The following is a 15,742-nucleotide window of genomic DNA, read 5'->3' on the forward strand; positions in this document are numbered from 1 at the left end:
ATTATTTTGACCATTTGTCAAAATACAACATTTTTGCTTGGAATTTCGGAGACATGTTGTCAGTAGTTCATAGAATGAAAAAAAAAAAAAAACAATGTTAATTTTGCTGGCAATTTTACAGACATCTGACCACTTTCACATGTTTGACTTCTTGGAAATTGGAAGAAGAATTTCTTATGATGTTCTTTCAAAAATGGCTTTCCTAATGTTATTCTTCCATGAAGGTACGATTCCAGGAGTTCGGGGCTAATAGTTATCTTGTTGTTTAATCTAACCCTGCATCAGACTTCTCCAAAACCTTCTTCCTGACCTAGCTGGTCTTCATTCAGCTGTTTGTTCATCAATGTTCTCTAACAAACCTCTAGGCACTTCACAAATCACCTCACCTCAAAGTTCTCAAAGCCAAAGATATCTAGGATGCCGATGGATTTGAAGTTGTCTTTCCCTTTGATCTTCTGGTTGATCCTCATTATGATCCAGGAGAAACACTGAGAATAAAGAGCCATGGCGACAGAGTCCCGCGAGTCCACCGCCTGTAGATGATAACACAAAGCGATAACAGATACAATGAACGCCACACAATGCATTTTTCACAGGAAAGAGAAGACTTTGTAGACAGCGTCGCAAAACAAGATGAAAATCAGCACGGAGAAGATGTTTAATTAGTTCTGTCAGATGGTGGTGGAGTAGATTAAAACAGTGATTTGTTGAACTGATGATGTGTGAGGCCTCTGTGCTGTGGCCACAGAGAAAACAAAGGTTTGGAGACAAAGGGGAGTTGTGGCAGCGTTTGTCTGATGTCTGTTGTCACAACAGAGACTGTTTATTGCCTACATATCTAAGAAGTGACACACAGCAGGTATGTTCTATTATTCAATAAATAACTAAGACATTCAGAGAAATTCATTAGTAAGCTTTCATAATTCCCTTCAGTTCTTTCAGTCTAACAAAAGTTAAACTCCTTCACAACTTTAACCCTTTAACACCGAACGTTTTGCCTCCAAACAAAGGTTTGAGGCCTTCACAGAGTAGCTGGATTTGAACTGAGATTAAAGTACACCATGAAAGCAGGACTCTCCTAATCATGAATCATCCGAAGATAAATAGTTTTGGTGAGTTTTATTTAGGAGAAGCACAGTAATGAGGGCTGAATACAAAAAGCAAGCAACATTTTTCAGGTTTGTTTTTGTAGCGGAATGTGAAAGCCACATATAGATTTCCTTCCATTTCACATTTATGCACTACTTCACATTAAACTTTCACCTAGATTCCAAATAAAATACATTATAGTCGTGATGTTGCAAAATATGAAAAGGTAATAGGGGTAGAAATGCTCTTTGCACTAAAGCAACACAAGAAGTTGGAAGCGCCCTTGCAAGCAATTCTCCCCAAAAGGTTTTCATATTTTCCATACCAGGCCTCTACCAGTCCTGTTTTCTTTTTCCTAACCACAATATGAACTGTATGAGAACATTGTAAAATGAAAAAAAAGCACAAAAAGCAGACAAAAACAAAACAACCCCTAAATTAGATTAAACCCACAGTCCAAAATCTGATTATCCTCAGGTTCATTGAACCTCTCAGTCAAACTCCATCCATGCACAAACAAAAAGCTTGACCTTCCCACTTATACTTCCTGCACAGGTATTGTGCTGGAACTGAAAGTAAAAACAAAACAGTGGTGGTGTGTACTGTACATGGAACGAAAATGCCCCAGGACTTCTGAGTAATCCATCAAGCTTCTTGCTGCTAATGGGTATAGAGAGGGCCCTGGTGGCTCCAGGATCTCCGTCACAGGGGTGAGAAGAATGGCTGTTTGTGCATGATGGTAGGGACTGAAGAAGAGGGGGGGTGGGGTTAACCTCTGGCGGTTGTGAGAAGAAGTCCTTCTTGTAAAACCCCAGGGCAAGAATAATGAGGTCTTTTAGGAGACAAGTAGCTTCAAAGGCCAGGCACAACGAGCACAATGGCCAGCGGCAGGGCGACACTACCAGCTCTTTGTCTGCTCATGAAAAGCTGTCTTGTGGCTTTCGTGTCCCTGTGATAATAGCAAAGGTCTGTGCTGCATATTTACTGACATTTATGAGCGTGAGTAGGCTGAGGACGCTCGGCTCTGGCCAAAATATTAAAAAAACGTGGGCAGTGTCATGGGCCAAAATATTCTTTTGGCATATGGTGAAAGGGACATCACTCACAATTGATGTCTCGAGACACGTTTGCATTAATTACAGGCGACAGCGTGGAAATTCAAAGCGTCAGAAAGACGTGGGTGAATTATGGTGCCAGCTTTTTGGTGCCTGGTTGCACTGCCTCCAGAGGAGAGGGCTCTCACTTCACCCCTCCTCAGCTTTTGGGTCTATTGTGCTTTTGACTGAGATCACTATCACGATGGCTTTATTGTGCCGGGAATCTGGCAGACAAAAAGCAGGAAATGGCTGAGAGTCACGCAAGGGATCTGGAGAGGCATGTGGTGCAGAGGGCAGCAGACTAAGACTCAGTGTGGTACTGTTTGAGTGTCGGGAGTGAGCAGAGGGATGACAAATACGCAGATTTTTGGGTGTCTGTCCTGAAAGCAGACACCCAACAGGACGATGATGAAGTCAACCTTAAAGGGATGTTTAACGGATGGCGGGTTAGCCATGTCGTTACCTGCTCCACGGTTAGGGGGGAGCAGATCTCCTCTCCTCTCAGGATCATGGAGCGTTGGGTCAACACCTCTGACAGCTGGAAAGAGTCCAGACCGAGCAGCTCGCTGACATTACTGACCACTGAAACACACACAGATGTACATTGTGTTGAATTAATAAGTAGTGCAGAACACAGGCGCTTCACACACATTGATGTTAAACAACAGATATGGATTACGATCCCACACAGTTCAGAGGAAACTCTACTCTGCAGCCATGGCACCGCTGTAATTTACAGGTTCCTCAGAAAAGAGGTCAGACGTAGCGAACAAAGCAGCCCTGAGATCGTGTTACAGCCTGTTCAGGGCTTTGTCTGCCTGTGCAAAGTCAATCAAACTCAGGGGAAGACTGGTTCAGTGGTTCAGCATTACTATAGTTTTCCTAAACACACTTGTTTTTTTAGGAAAAGTATGAAATTTCTTGTCTGTATTTCCACAGACTTGGTTTTTAGATTTAAATTTTGAAAAATATATTATTTATCATTTTGGAACGTCTCAATGTAGTACCTGTGTTCCTGTCAAGGCTTTTTAATTGAGTATCTGTCTAAAAATATTAGCCCTTAGTAGCATGCTTGGGCAGACTCATAAGACTATCCTGAACTTTCTAATATGACAAAATATCTGTCATTGTCAAAACAAACATGTAGTGAATTAAATCTACGGAGTTTTCAAACACAGACGTACCAAAGTCTACATTAACTTTACTGCAAATAGTTTCAAATTAGTCATTTGTATCAACAAACTCCTATCTTAAATGACTCTGATCAGTATCAGACAAAAAGAATGATCAGCATTTTATCTATCGGTATTTTGGCTTGGAGTAACTATCATAACATAACAGCTTTACAGAAGTGCTATCAAAGGGCTAGATGCTTAACTTTTATAACAAAGCCTATTATTTCTTTTTTTATAAAAGAAATCACTTAAAAATAAACTGGTGATCAAAATAAGATTATTTTCATTCTGATCTGGACCAGTAACCAGATCTGGAGTCTCACCATGGCTAATAGATATTAAGTCATTCTGACCACAACACCTTGCAGTGAGGATGTTGTTACTGCAGGAAGAAGATTCAAAATTAGTTTTAGTGTCTGTGAAATGCTTAAAAATAAGTCAAAGGAGGATACACAGAGATGTAAGAAGCTATTTAAAAGGAAAGAGTAGACAGATCTGTTAACTCAGAGTTATCCTTATGTAGGTTCAATATACGACAGCTTTTAAATTTTATAATCATATATAAATATTTTAATGCATGTAACAGTGAGGTAAATGCATTTATATATTGCTGCCTCTGTGGTATTCTTCACCTCCGTTTGAAGTGATCTGAGCTCCGCCGGCAGTCATGAATTCAATGTTTCCCATCTGGAGGACAGCAGACAGCAACTTGAACACATCTCTGATCTCCTCCTCACTGAATTCCATCACCTTTAGAGCCTCCTGAAAATAATACATCATGTTACAGTTCAGATTCTTCAGGCACAGTACCTCTGTCAAAACATCTGCTAAACTCAGAAGAATTACAGCACTTAATTTTGGCTGTATTTTGAAATACTGATGAATAATCACCCGTGGAAGTACTTGCAGGTTTTCTTGCATGTTAGCGTTTCTATTTAACAGCAAGGTGCATGGCGTCCCCTGGGGGTGGAATAAAGAACTGCAGTGAACAACTCACCATCACACTGTTAAAGAGCTGCTTGTCATCCAGGCTGCTGTCCTGAACACAGCCTGCTTGGCTCAGGTAGTGATACGACTCTGGACCTTCAGACAAAAGATACATGTCTGCAACACAAGTGTGCAAACACAACATGTATATAAAATAAAACATTAGCTTTAAAACCGTTTCCAAGACTTTTTAAAAATGTAAAGTACAATTAGAGTTGTTCAGATGTTGTCTAGATGTGACTTAAATTCAGGAGGAACCTACCTCTGTGGTCTCTGTCTGCTCCTGCCAGTAGGGCGTAGAAGATGTGGTAATTTCTCTCGCCTGGATTTTGCCGGACCACGCGGTTCTAATAAAGAAAAGATGACAAGAATGCAGGTTCATTTGTTTCAGTAATTCTAATTAATGCTTGTGATAATACAGAAGCAACAAAAACGGTGTGTGCCTAAATACTTTTACACACTGAAACCTCACCTTTTCAAGTAAATCTGGCAATTGGAAGTCAAGGGGAATAAAATCAAATGAATCTATCAAGATTTGCATAAATAAGAGAAAACTTTTCAGAATGTACTAGTCATGTTTTCAAGGATACAATCAATGATGCATCCTCCCTGAATGTTCCCGTTCTGTGAAAAGTGGAGCTGTATGAACTTCCCGAAGCGACTGGAGTTGTTGTTGTAAACGGTCTTTGCATTCCCAAAGGCTTCCATGATGGGGCTGCAGACAGAAAAACACAAAATAATGCAGATCAAACATTGCTGTGCATTTTCACCAACAGAATGTACTTCTCAATAACGAAGACTTTGACTAGACGTAGTTGCCGATATGGATCTAAATCTAGTTTCAACGTAGCTTTATGATGAAGTAATTCAATCTATTTATCTGTAATGTCAAGAACATGTATTTTATCTAAGTGTCACCTGTCAATGTGAACCTGGGCAAAACATTTAAACCCCAAGTTGCCTCCTAATCTGTGTGTAAAGGAGTGAGTTTGTAAATACGGATAGGTGAATGTGGAACTAGTGTAAAGATCTTTTACTAAAAAACAGTCATTTTCTTATTCATAGGGGTTCCTAAAGGTTTGTCTTGACTCATGTTTAGTATTTAATGATGCAAATTGGAATCAGAAATATAACATTATAAAGAACTGGACTGAGCCCCAGTATTTTAAAACCCATCAATCATCTTATTTAGGAATAATTGCTTAATAATTGTGATGAGATCCCTTTCCAAAGATGAAGAATCAAAACATGCTCGTAGTGGCGTCATATTTACAAACCTCTTTAGGCTCAATTAAATACAACAAAAGTAGATTTATAAAAAATCTCATAGAATAAATTTTTTTATGACAAGGAATCAGATGGACTAAACATATTAGCAGGTGAAGCTACACAAAGAATGATTTTCTTTTAAAGATAGGGTTACAAAAGTAACTATTTGTAACTTTTTGCTATAAGGTTACAGTCACAAAACTGCAAGCAACTTGAAATACATTGCTACAAGGTTCATTCTAATCACTAATTTCTTTGAAGACTCTTGTGTTCTGGTCTAAAGGATGAATCTGTGCATATCAGTTCAAAGATTTCAGGTTAGGGGCGGGGGATTTGTTTCTTCAGTACCTGCTCTGGACGAGTGCCTGCTCCACCCGGGTGGTCCGCTCCGACAGAGGAGTACCAGACGAGTTCTGACTCATCACCGAGAGGAACTTCAACAGCAGCTTGGTGCTCTCTGTTTTCCCAGCACCGCTCTCTCCGCTGAAGATAAGCGGACAGAACATGTTTTTGACTCATAATCTTTCATAATCACACACATAGCCTTGATGGAAAGCCCTCCAGATGAGTTGCTTATTTCACAGGGTAGTCCTCACTGACCTGATGAGAACACACTGACTGTCATGTCTTTTCCACAGGCAGCGGTAACACTCGTTAGCCACAGCAAAGATGTGAGGAGGCAGCTCCCCCATCTGGTGCTTGCTGTACAAGTCGACCGCAGTGGAGTCGTACAAACCTGCTATCCGTTGGTAAGGATTTACTGCTGCCAATATTGAACCTATGTTGGTCTACAGGAAGGTGAAAGGAGAAAGAAGAAATAAATTAATTACTGAAATACAACAGAATACTTATAGTGTAATAGAAACTGCTCAGCATTTAGAAATTTTGCAGCTCCTAATGCTTGGTCAACAGTTGTGCTTTAGTACCATTAACTTGCTCCATTAGATCTGCAGGTAACATTTCCTCTGATACAACTTCCAAAGTCAGGGAGGCTTTTCAGCTACCCTTTGTGGCCTAGTTTGTTAGGCTGCTAATATTTTAGGATCCACTGGTCCTGTTCTTCTAATGCGCTTTGGGGAAAGTGCCTCTTCAAAGTGTGTTTCTGGGTCATCATGCCACAATGCTGACATTCTGCAGGACATGCGGGGTAGACGCTCTGAGATGAGATTAGAAGATAGGATTTCCAAACAACAAAAAATGAAAATGCACCACATGATTATTTTTAATAAACTCTGCAGGGTTTCTGCAGAACCTCAGAGTTTGGCTGTAAAATCAGTCCTGACATTTAGAGCAGATAAGACAAACAAACAAGGAATTCAGTTATAAATATCCCAATGGCATAATTTCCTTCCAGAGTTTTTATATAACTACTGTGAGCTACAAGCCTGATCAAAGCTGAACAGCAACGATCCGCAAAATTATGATTTATGTCCATTAAGCAAGTCTGTGCAGTAACTTTCCATCGGTGCAATTCAGTTTTTCCATGTTGAATTCATTTACAGAGTTAGATGGCCTCCTTCTTCCACCAGCGCATTTTATCCCGACTCGAGTCTACACATAATATATGTCTTCCCTCCTGACGTAAAAACACAAGTGGGCTCACTGGTTGAAACTCACATAGATGTTGTCTTTCTGGTAGCGCAGGAAGAGGTTGTGCATGATGGCAGCTTCATGCAGCTCTGCTAGTGTGGACATGTCCTCCACTCCATTGATGCTGCTGGGGTGCATTGGGTTCACCGTATCTCTGTTCAGCTCCTCTCTCTGTAGACAGATCACCTGCATCGGCACATAATCAAAAATGCATTTAGCTTTAGAAAAACAAGAAACTACTGCATATTGACAATGTTTATTGTTCAAACCATTGCGGCTCCAAAAGCTGCTATTTCATGTTAGCCATCTCCGGTGTTAATCTATATTTATCTTAATTTTAGACCTAAGAACACACAGAACTGTGTGATCTGAATTCTTTTTACATTAACCTCAATTATTAACATATTTTGCCCAAAAATACAGAGAAACTTAATCAAATACATATTGAAATTTTTTTTACTACTTCTAATAAAAAAAATTAAAAAAAACCCTGCTATGCTCAGTAATCTGAAAAAGTGACCATAAATTACATCTGAAATGTAACAAAACTGTACTGTAAAATCCCATTAAGAGCATGTTATACGCAGGCATTTTTTTAATCTATTTTCAATTCTTCAAAACAAATACGATACAATATAAACATAGACAACATATAATACAAACCAAAGTAAACACTAGGAAATTTTTATGCATCCATCTCTTTCGAACTACTATGCAAGTTTACTCATGTGTATTCAGAAAAAGAGAAAACAAAAAGCTAATCCCCATCTCTGGGTTTGTTGTTTTCCTCGATTGACCTCTGAGTTGATGATTTGTAGCGCCCCCATGTGGTTGAATTCAGACCTGTCTGGTACATTCATCATAGTATAAACCAGTAGCAGGTGATTCAAAAGACAGAGCTACTGAAAGATAGTAATGAGCAGCATAACGTCTGCTCAAAAATAATAAATCTGCAAGTTTCTCTTGAAGAAAAAACTATTAATGAAGAATTGTGTCATTAATAGCCACCACAGGTGAACAAACAATTTGTTCAGTTCTTGCAGAATATGAACAGGCTTTTATGCAATCAATGCTTTTGTGACTGAAACTAGCAACACTGTACAATACAAAGTTAAACCTGCCTTCCAATAATTATTGCATAGTACAAATTTGGCACAATACAAAGAAAGTGCATCCTCTGTCAATGCCCATGCTGCATGGTAGAACATGAACTTCTGCTGTGGAAGAGCCTCCAACACAGATTCAAAAACCATGCACCCTGATATTTAAGGTGTTCGATAGAATGGAGGTTTTTTGATTGAAAAATTAAAAATCCAACAAAACCCACACAGGCAAGAACATGCAGGCTCCACACACAGAAAAGGCCTGGTGAGCTGAGATTCAACCTTTTCGCTTTAAGAAGGCGCCATTGTTCGGTTACAAACTAATATGAAATTACACACCCTGTTAAGCAATGGATAACTTTGAGAAATTATGTCAGAGTTGAAGAAATACACCCAAAGACATTATCTTTGAGATTGGTGCTGGTAGAAAAGTTGCAACAGTTAATAATCTTTCTGATTTCACCTCCACATTCGTTTGCCCATATCGATGACACGCTGATACACAAGCTCAAACAGGAATGACTGAGGTGAAATAAAGACAATGCATGTATAGCTTGTCTGTACCCGCTGACATAATTCACCTTTCATTCACCTTTTAGATTCTCCATTGAGTTTCTGTTAAGCAAATCTTACACCATGTGACTGATGTAACATATCAAAGTAGGTGGAGCAGTAAAATTAACTTTTTAATGTGCGACGGATGAAGAACGGAGGGATTTCTTACTGTCGCCACTGAATTCTCCACAAATTTAGAGAAACATTCACATCAACCTACAGCTATCCACAAAGAGTCTTGTGGACTTTGTGGCTAACAGCACTAATGTCCCAGAAATAAGATAAAAGGACAGACAGACCACGGCTGTGTTGGCCACTTGATGGGAAGATGGGTCCAGATCGACACTGATGGACTTGAGGCTGGATTTGTGGCGTCCCAGAGAATTACTGCAGGCTGTACTGGCATATCCAAGTGTCTTCCAATTGGGGGGAGGCATTTCAGAGAACTGCTGAGTCAGCCAGCAAGGATTGGCTGCTGAAGGGCTTATGACGGTTTCAGTCAATTGATGTGCTCAAGACAAGATGAATAGGTCTGGGCTTTAGCGATTATTCTGTAATTGATAAATCATGTTTGAATTTGACTCAGGAAGACCACAATTTAGCACAAATGTGTATCAAAACATATTTAACCACAAGGGGGAAGAAGAAGTGGCAGTGCACACATAATAAATTCAAGGCTTGTAAAATCAATATGATTCACCAGGCATGGAGCAGCTCATTTCCAGACAGCCAATAAATGTCTGGTTTTGACTTGTGTTTACGCTTTTAATTGGCATTCACGACCAGAATAGGCAAAAAAAAAAAAAAAAGTCCAGCTGTAGTTTACTGTTTGCATAAGTCCATACATTACGTTTACTAAAAAACACATAACCCCTTAGTGGTGCTAAAATCTTATTAAGGAGTAGGAAACATAAGACTGAGTTTAAAAAGACAATTAAAACAACAAAGGTATCAGATAAAATCATCAAAATGGTACAAACATAAAGAAAAAAGGAGTTTTTATGCTATGTTTATACATTCTTTTGCATTTCTTATTGACAAATTCAGATTAGTTGGTATTAGCTGGTCAAAAATGTAAGAGTATTGTAAGACAGCAACATCTCTTCCCCAGCATGTTGCTGTCCACTGATATAAAACTGGCAAAAAATAAGACTTTTTCACCTTTTTCTCACTTACAGAACAGATAAATTTGTCTCTTTGTAAATGTTCTGAGTTGCAAAAGACACTCCCATTCCAGTCAGCATGTCTCCTATAAGGCAGCTGACTGTAAGTTGGCTACTTAAGCAGATAGTCCATCCAATTATTCATCTGGACCTGATTATTTAATGTATTACTCAATAAAAACAAAATGACGAAGGGTTTCTGTGTAGTAAGCACCTGAACACTGACAAATCTAAGTGAGTTTTTAAGCCAAAACAATATACAACTGCTACAAGGAGACGTCTCTCAAACTGCAATGATTTGAATGTTACATTAAAATCAGCAAATATTCTTAGTTTTATGCTTTGAATTAGAGCAATGAGGTCAGTTTACGGAATATGTTTGGTATTTAAATATTTCTGTAAATTTGTCAAATCTTCTACCAACAGTATACCATTTCTGGTCCTGTTGAATTATTATCCAAGTATATAATTTTAATTCATCTAAAGGAACAGATTATAGCTATAGTTACATGATAAGATATAGATCTGTTTAATGAATTTTAAAAAAAGGTATTCAAAGTAATAAAAAAATATACATCAATTGCAGAATGGATGTGAGCTGAAGAGAAATAATCACAACAACATCAATATCATGAGTTGCTCGATGTTTCTGTTATTAACACAGTTCAGAAAATGGTGAAAAATGTGGCCTGTGGGAGTGATCTCATTTATCCAGCTTCCAGCATAAACTGAGAAATCTCCAGCAAACATGTCCATCCACAATCTTATCCAACTCCACACCCTCAAAAATGGCCCAGAATCACAGCAGCACCCAAGTGACTAATAAAAGCAGATGCCTGGAAGAATAGTTGTAAAACAAAAACATGTTTTGATTTAATTGTATTTTTGCAAACCAAGCCCGATAAGACAAATAAATCTTAAGTGCTGCTATAAAAACCTGCGTTCTTACATAACTTGGCATTGATGAACTATTAGGATCACAGTGTTGAAGTCTGATGATGAAGAATGATCTTTTCAACAAAATTTGAACAGAACAATTGCTGCAGCTAAAAGTAGCATTTACTGTATAACAGCATGTGCTGGTCATTTTAATATTTTGTCATTTCATAATTTTGGTCTCTTTTTAACCCGACTCATACAAAAAGATCTGTCTGCTATGGGGTGTCTCTTATGAACCACATCTCAAATTGTACTACCACTGGGTCATTTTACTCTTACATTTAAAGGTATGTTCTATAGTCTACTAGGAACCTAAGAGTAGACTGAAGGAGTAAGGAATTATGTGACTCCAATGAACAACTATTAGTTGGTATAGGTGCTCAGAGATGTTTTGGTTTGATCTGGAGTCATAAATTATAACTCATTAAAGCAAAGGAAATGTTGTGAAACATGAGATGTTCATAAAATAACAAGTAAATACAACACATTTAGGTGAGATTTGAGTATCTGTAGCCAAGGTTAAACTTATTCAAACCTTATTCATAGATAAAATGATTTTCTGTCAACCAAGAAATTAACAATAAGTCAAAAGGAAATCCTGGTAGTTGAGGTAGGAATTTGGATAGAATCAAAGAGACTTGGAGTGAAAAGTAACATGCACAGAGAACATGGTAAACAAAGACAGTGATGTATTTTCTGTTAACATTAACTGAATTCAGATATTAACTGGGAATGGTTCAGCTGCAGAAACCTGTATGAGTTTCTTTTAATGCATAAATCCTTCTGTTGCTCATAAATGTAGCCATTCACCAAAATCTCTCAACTCCTTACTTGAGAATGGAAATAATTGGGGCCTGCCATGCAAAGCAATGGCAGGAGCCTATTACTCTACACCCAACAAGGGTCTCTTTAATATTCTTTATTTTTCTTCCGTAACCATTAGTGCGGCTCATACCGCTAACATGGCGACATAATTCGCAAAAAACTACAAAAAAAACCCCATTATAAGTCAGGATTTTCTGTGTCGTCACGAATTCACGTAGAAATGCCATTCAAATTTCATTTTGTAGATACGTCTGTGATCTCTTCGAAAGTGAAGACGGCTCGTCGATACCAATTACGGTTTGTCCACAATTTGTCTCTAAGCGACCCAAAGTTTTGGATTTTTCCTAAAATTAGAGTGTGACTGACTGATTAGAGTGAGAAATGAAGAGAATTTTTGGCCCCAAATCATTTTTGAAATCGCCATCACGCCCACAAATATCGCACGATTGGTATCAAAATCGGTCCTGACATTGATACGCATGCCTGCTCCGGTAAAACGTTTTCGAAATTTATCTAGACCGTACGGTTTTCTGTCACAGTGCTTCAGAGCAAAGTCATGCGACAGGATTTTCTGAGGCTCTCCCATATATTTCTCAAACATTTCAGATCTGGGCAAACCATTTCTTTCTCTCATTGCCGTTAATGCTGTGAGTGAGATAGAGATATGAATCGCGGGACTATCGCAGAAGACACATAGCCCTCTCATACGCTTCAAACGGTTTTCGAATATGTATTACGGTTCCCGAACGGGAAGGAGTTGTTCCCAATGCTTTTTTGTGGGTGAAACTGGCTGGCTCAAAGAGAGAATAGTCTCACCCAGCATGTCTGACTCACAGCTCACAGTTGGCTGAGACAATTATTTACCATAGCAACGGAACTCAGGAGGCTATTGGCTGCTGGTTAGCACTAACTATAGTGGAAGACTCAGTTGAAACAGATCAGGACTGAACTGGCCTTTAGAACTACTTTCTGCTATGGGCTGTATATAACTGATTTAACTCAGTAACTGTTACACATGGGATTAGTTCGGAACTTTAAAATGAAGCATACTGAAAATTTCAAAATAAAAGCCTTGAATATTTTTAAATCAGGTAATTGCTCTTTTGAGCATTATATAACTGATTTAACCCAATGACTGTTATACATGGGATTAGTTTGGCCCTTTGAAATGAAGCTTACCAAAAAATTTCAAAATAAAAGCCTTGACAATTTGTACACGACATTATTGCTCTTTTCAGCATTATATAACTGATTTTATCCAATGACTGTTATACATGGATTTAGTTTGGCACTTTGAAATGAAGTTTAACAAAAATTTCAAAATAAAAGCCTTGACAAAATTTTAAATCATACTGAATGGTGCACATCCACCTTACTTAACATTCTTGTGATTCTCCACATGCTATTGATTACATTGCAGCGTTCTTTAGCATTGATGCTAATTTCTAGCATGACAACGCCAGGCCCAAACCGACGGGCACACTTTGGCAGGCCCCGGTTAAATTTCTTCAGAAATTTTCTAGTTTACACATAAAACTGTCTGCTTTTCTTTAGAATTATGTCAGTCAATGGATTTAATCATTATTATCCTGGGCTGCCTTGTTAACATAAAAAGGGAGCTAAATTACATTGTTTTTATCCATTTATGTGGGAAGAAATGGCAACAAAACTAAGATTTTAATTTGCTTCTTCTTAACCCAACTCAGTATCAAACAAACCACATGTTACCACATGATACTTCCACTGTCTGTCAGCATTCCTTAGAGTTCTCAAGTATAAAGTGGCATTAGGGTCACCAGCATAAAGATGAGAATAGAAAACGCTAAAAGGCAAGAGTTTCCTCTTAGTTTCAGCTCAAATTTCAGGAATAAGTAGTAGAGACTCGGATGACTCCTGAATATTTCTCTACACTCACAACAACTTTGCTTATATATTAAGCTTATTGCCTCATAAAACTGGCTGACAGGAAGACAAATTAACAGAAAACAACCATGAAGCGCTGGAATATTGTCTACTCTTTCACGGCACTTATAAGGGAGGAACAACAGCTTGTTAAAGTATACTCACCCCATGAACTTGTTCACAATTTCTCCATTAAAACAAAACAACACTGACATTTTAATAGATTTGTATGCAATATTCCAAGACAAAGAGGTGCTTAATTGTGGAGTTGAAGGAAAACGACACACTGCTTTAATTTCTTTTTAAATTAAAATCTGAAAAGTGTGGCACATATATGTCAGTCCCCTTTACTATGATGCCTTTAGATAAAGTCCAGGGCATCTAATTGCCTTCAGATGTTATATATTTCGTAAAGCCAGTGGTACAACTTGTGGACTGATATTCTCAGAAGCTGCTGATCTAATCTGACTGAGTTTGAGTAATTTCAAAAACAAGAATGAACAGAAAGATGTGCAAAGCTGGTAGAGACAAACCTCAAAAGACAAAATCATTGACTCCTGGGGGATGAATGCAAATGCACATCACACTTTTCAGATTTTTATCAGTAATAATTTTTAAAAATATCTATTTCTTTCCAAGTTTATGTGTTGCTTTGTGATAGTAGTTCACATAAAATCCTAATAAAATACATTGACAGCGGCGGAGGACAGGCAATAAAATGTAAAACAAGGTTCAAGACATTCAAATGTTTTAGTAAAAAAACATTTGATTTCTAGCCTGAGAAGTCAGGTTAATGTTTGTAGTTAAAGTAGAATACTTTATAACCAGCTTTTATAAGAGACAGTGCGCATTGTGTGTGAAAATGTCTGTAGACCACAGTGCAAAAAAACCTACTCTGAAACCCTAAAAAACCTCACTGTTCAGATTTCACAGTGTGACCCCGCAGGGATTGTTACATGTCCAAAACATCAGGGACAACGTTCATGGAAAGCTGAGCTGGAATTTCCAACATCAAAAGGGTTTCATTTTTCTCTGTTTTGCCTTAAAGGGGTCTTAGTTTCACTGTGGGTTATACCACAGTGAAATGGGTTGCAGAGCTCAGTTACTGTAGATTGTTAATAGTTCTTCTTCATCTTAATACAGTTCACTGAAAATATCACATTTATTGAATAAATATCACATTTTTGAATGTCACATTTTTTTAATTGTAATTTTCTACAAGCTTATGATGCAATAATGTTCAGTTAGAACCATAATAACTAGTTCTACCAGCAATTTACAAGCAAATACATGAGCAACCCAAATCCAACTGTAAAAAAATAAAAATAAAAATTGGCTGTTCGAGAACTACCCACGTGCCACAAGTTAGACGAACGTTTGAAATCAGAGTTGATATAGTAGCAGCCAGAGATTACTTCAGGCCATTTACAACTACATGTGATTTAGGATTGAGTGGTGAAGTTGTTTATTGCACTGTTCGATTCTTTCCAAACTGTGTTGACACTGGAAAGCTGGAAACCTCCGCTGCAGAGCACGTGGCTGCACACATGACAGAAAATGACATGTTTGTAAAGTTAGGTGAAACTAACAGACTCGGGGTTGGTTTGTGTTGATCAAAATTATGATTTGAACATTCAAAAACCAATATGGCACAGCCAACAAAGAAACAATTGGGTAAAAATTGAGAAAAATTCAGCATCTAATAATTTATGAGCTGTATATATATTTATTTATAAGTATATGGTAAATACATTTATTTCTAGATAAATTAGCACATTTATGTTTATTTATTTCCTCTATTTTCTATTACCTTCAGCATCTTGTGCTTAATATCTGAAATTAATATTTGATGTGCATTAACAACATTTAGCAGTTTAGTCATCTTTTTTTTGTTTTTGATAAGCAATAAATAAGTACAACATTTTAAGCTATAGCACTACAGGTAACTAGAGGTAATTAGAAAATGTATGCATGTTTGTTGTTATTGGTTTGATTTTTTCCTACATACATTTCCAGAACCAGTTAAAATGCAATAAACTGTGCAAAAA

The 15,742-nt window shown here is 37.8% G+C and overlaps 1 protein-coding gene across 2 annotated transcripts in view; it reads right to left on the reverse strand.

The window, feature by feature from the left end:
- LOC102225529 (unconventional myosin-X-like) overlaps positions 1 to 15,742 on the reverse strand; it is a 71,521-nt gene that overhangs the window by 32,481 nt on the left and 23,298 nt on the right. For both annotated transcript variants that reach the window (XM_023336948.1, XM_023336947.1), the window contains exons 3-12: positions 7,235 to 7,393; positions 6,218 to 6,405; positions 5,966 to 6,100; positions 4,939 to 5,063; positions 4,821 to 4,834; positions 4,611 to 4,695; positions 4,359 to 4,465; positions 3,994 to 4,123; positions 2,650 to 2,768; positions 387 to 533 (exon numbers count right to left, since the gene is read on the reverse strand). In XM_023336948.1, coding sequence (XP_023192716.1) covers positions 387 to 533; positions 2,650 to 2,768; positions 3,994 to 4,123; positions 4,359 to 4,465; positions 4,611 to 4,695; positions 4,821 to 4,834; positions 4,939 to 5,063; positions 5,966 to 6,100; positions 6,218 to 6,405; positions 7,235 to 7,393 — 1,209 coding nt within the window. The remainder of the gene's footprint in view (positions 1 to 386; positions 534 to 2,649; positions 2,769 to 3,993; positions 4,124 to 4,358; positions 4,466 to 4,610; positions 4,696 to 4,820; positions 4,835 to 4,938; positions 5,064 to 5,965; positions 6,101 to 6,217; positions 6,406 to 7,234; positions 7,394 to 15,742) is intronic.

Source organism: Xiphophorus maculatus, chromosome 7 (assembly GCF_002775205.1).
Source record: "Xiphophorus maculatus strain JP 163 A chromosome 7, X_maculatus-5.0-male, whole genome shotgun sequence".
NCBI classification, from domain to species: domain Eukaryota; kingdom Metazoa; phylum Chordata; class Actinopteri; order Cyprinodontiformes; family Poeciliidae; genus Xiphophorus; species Xiphophorus maculatus.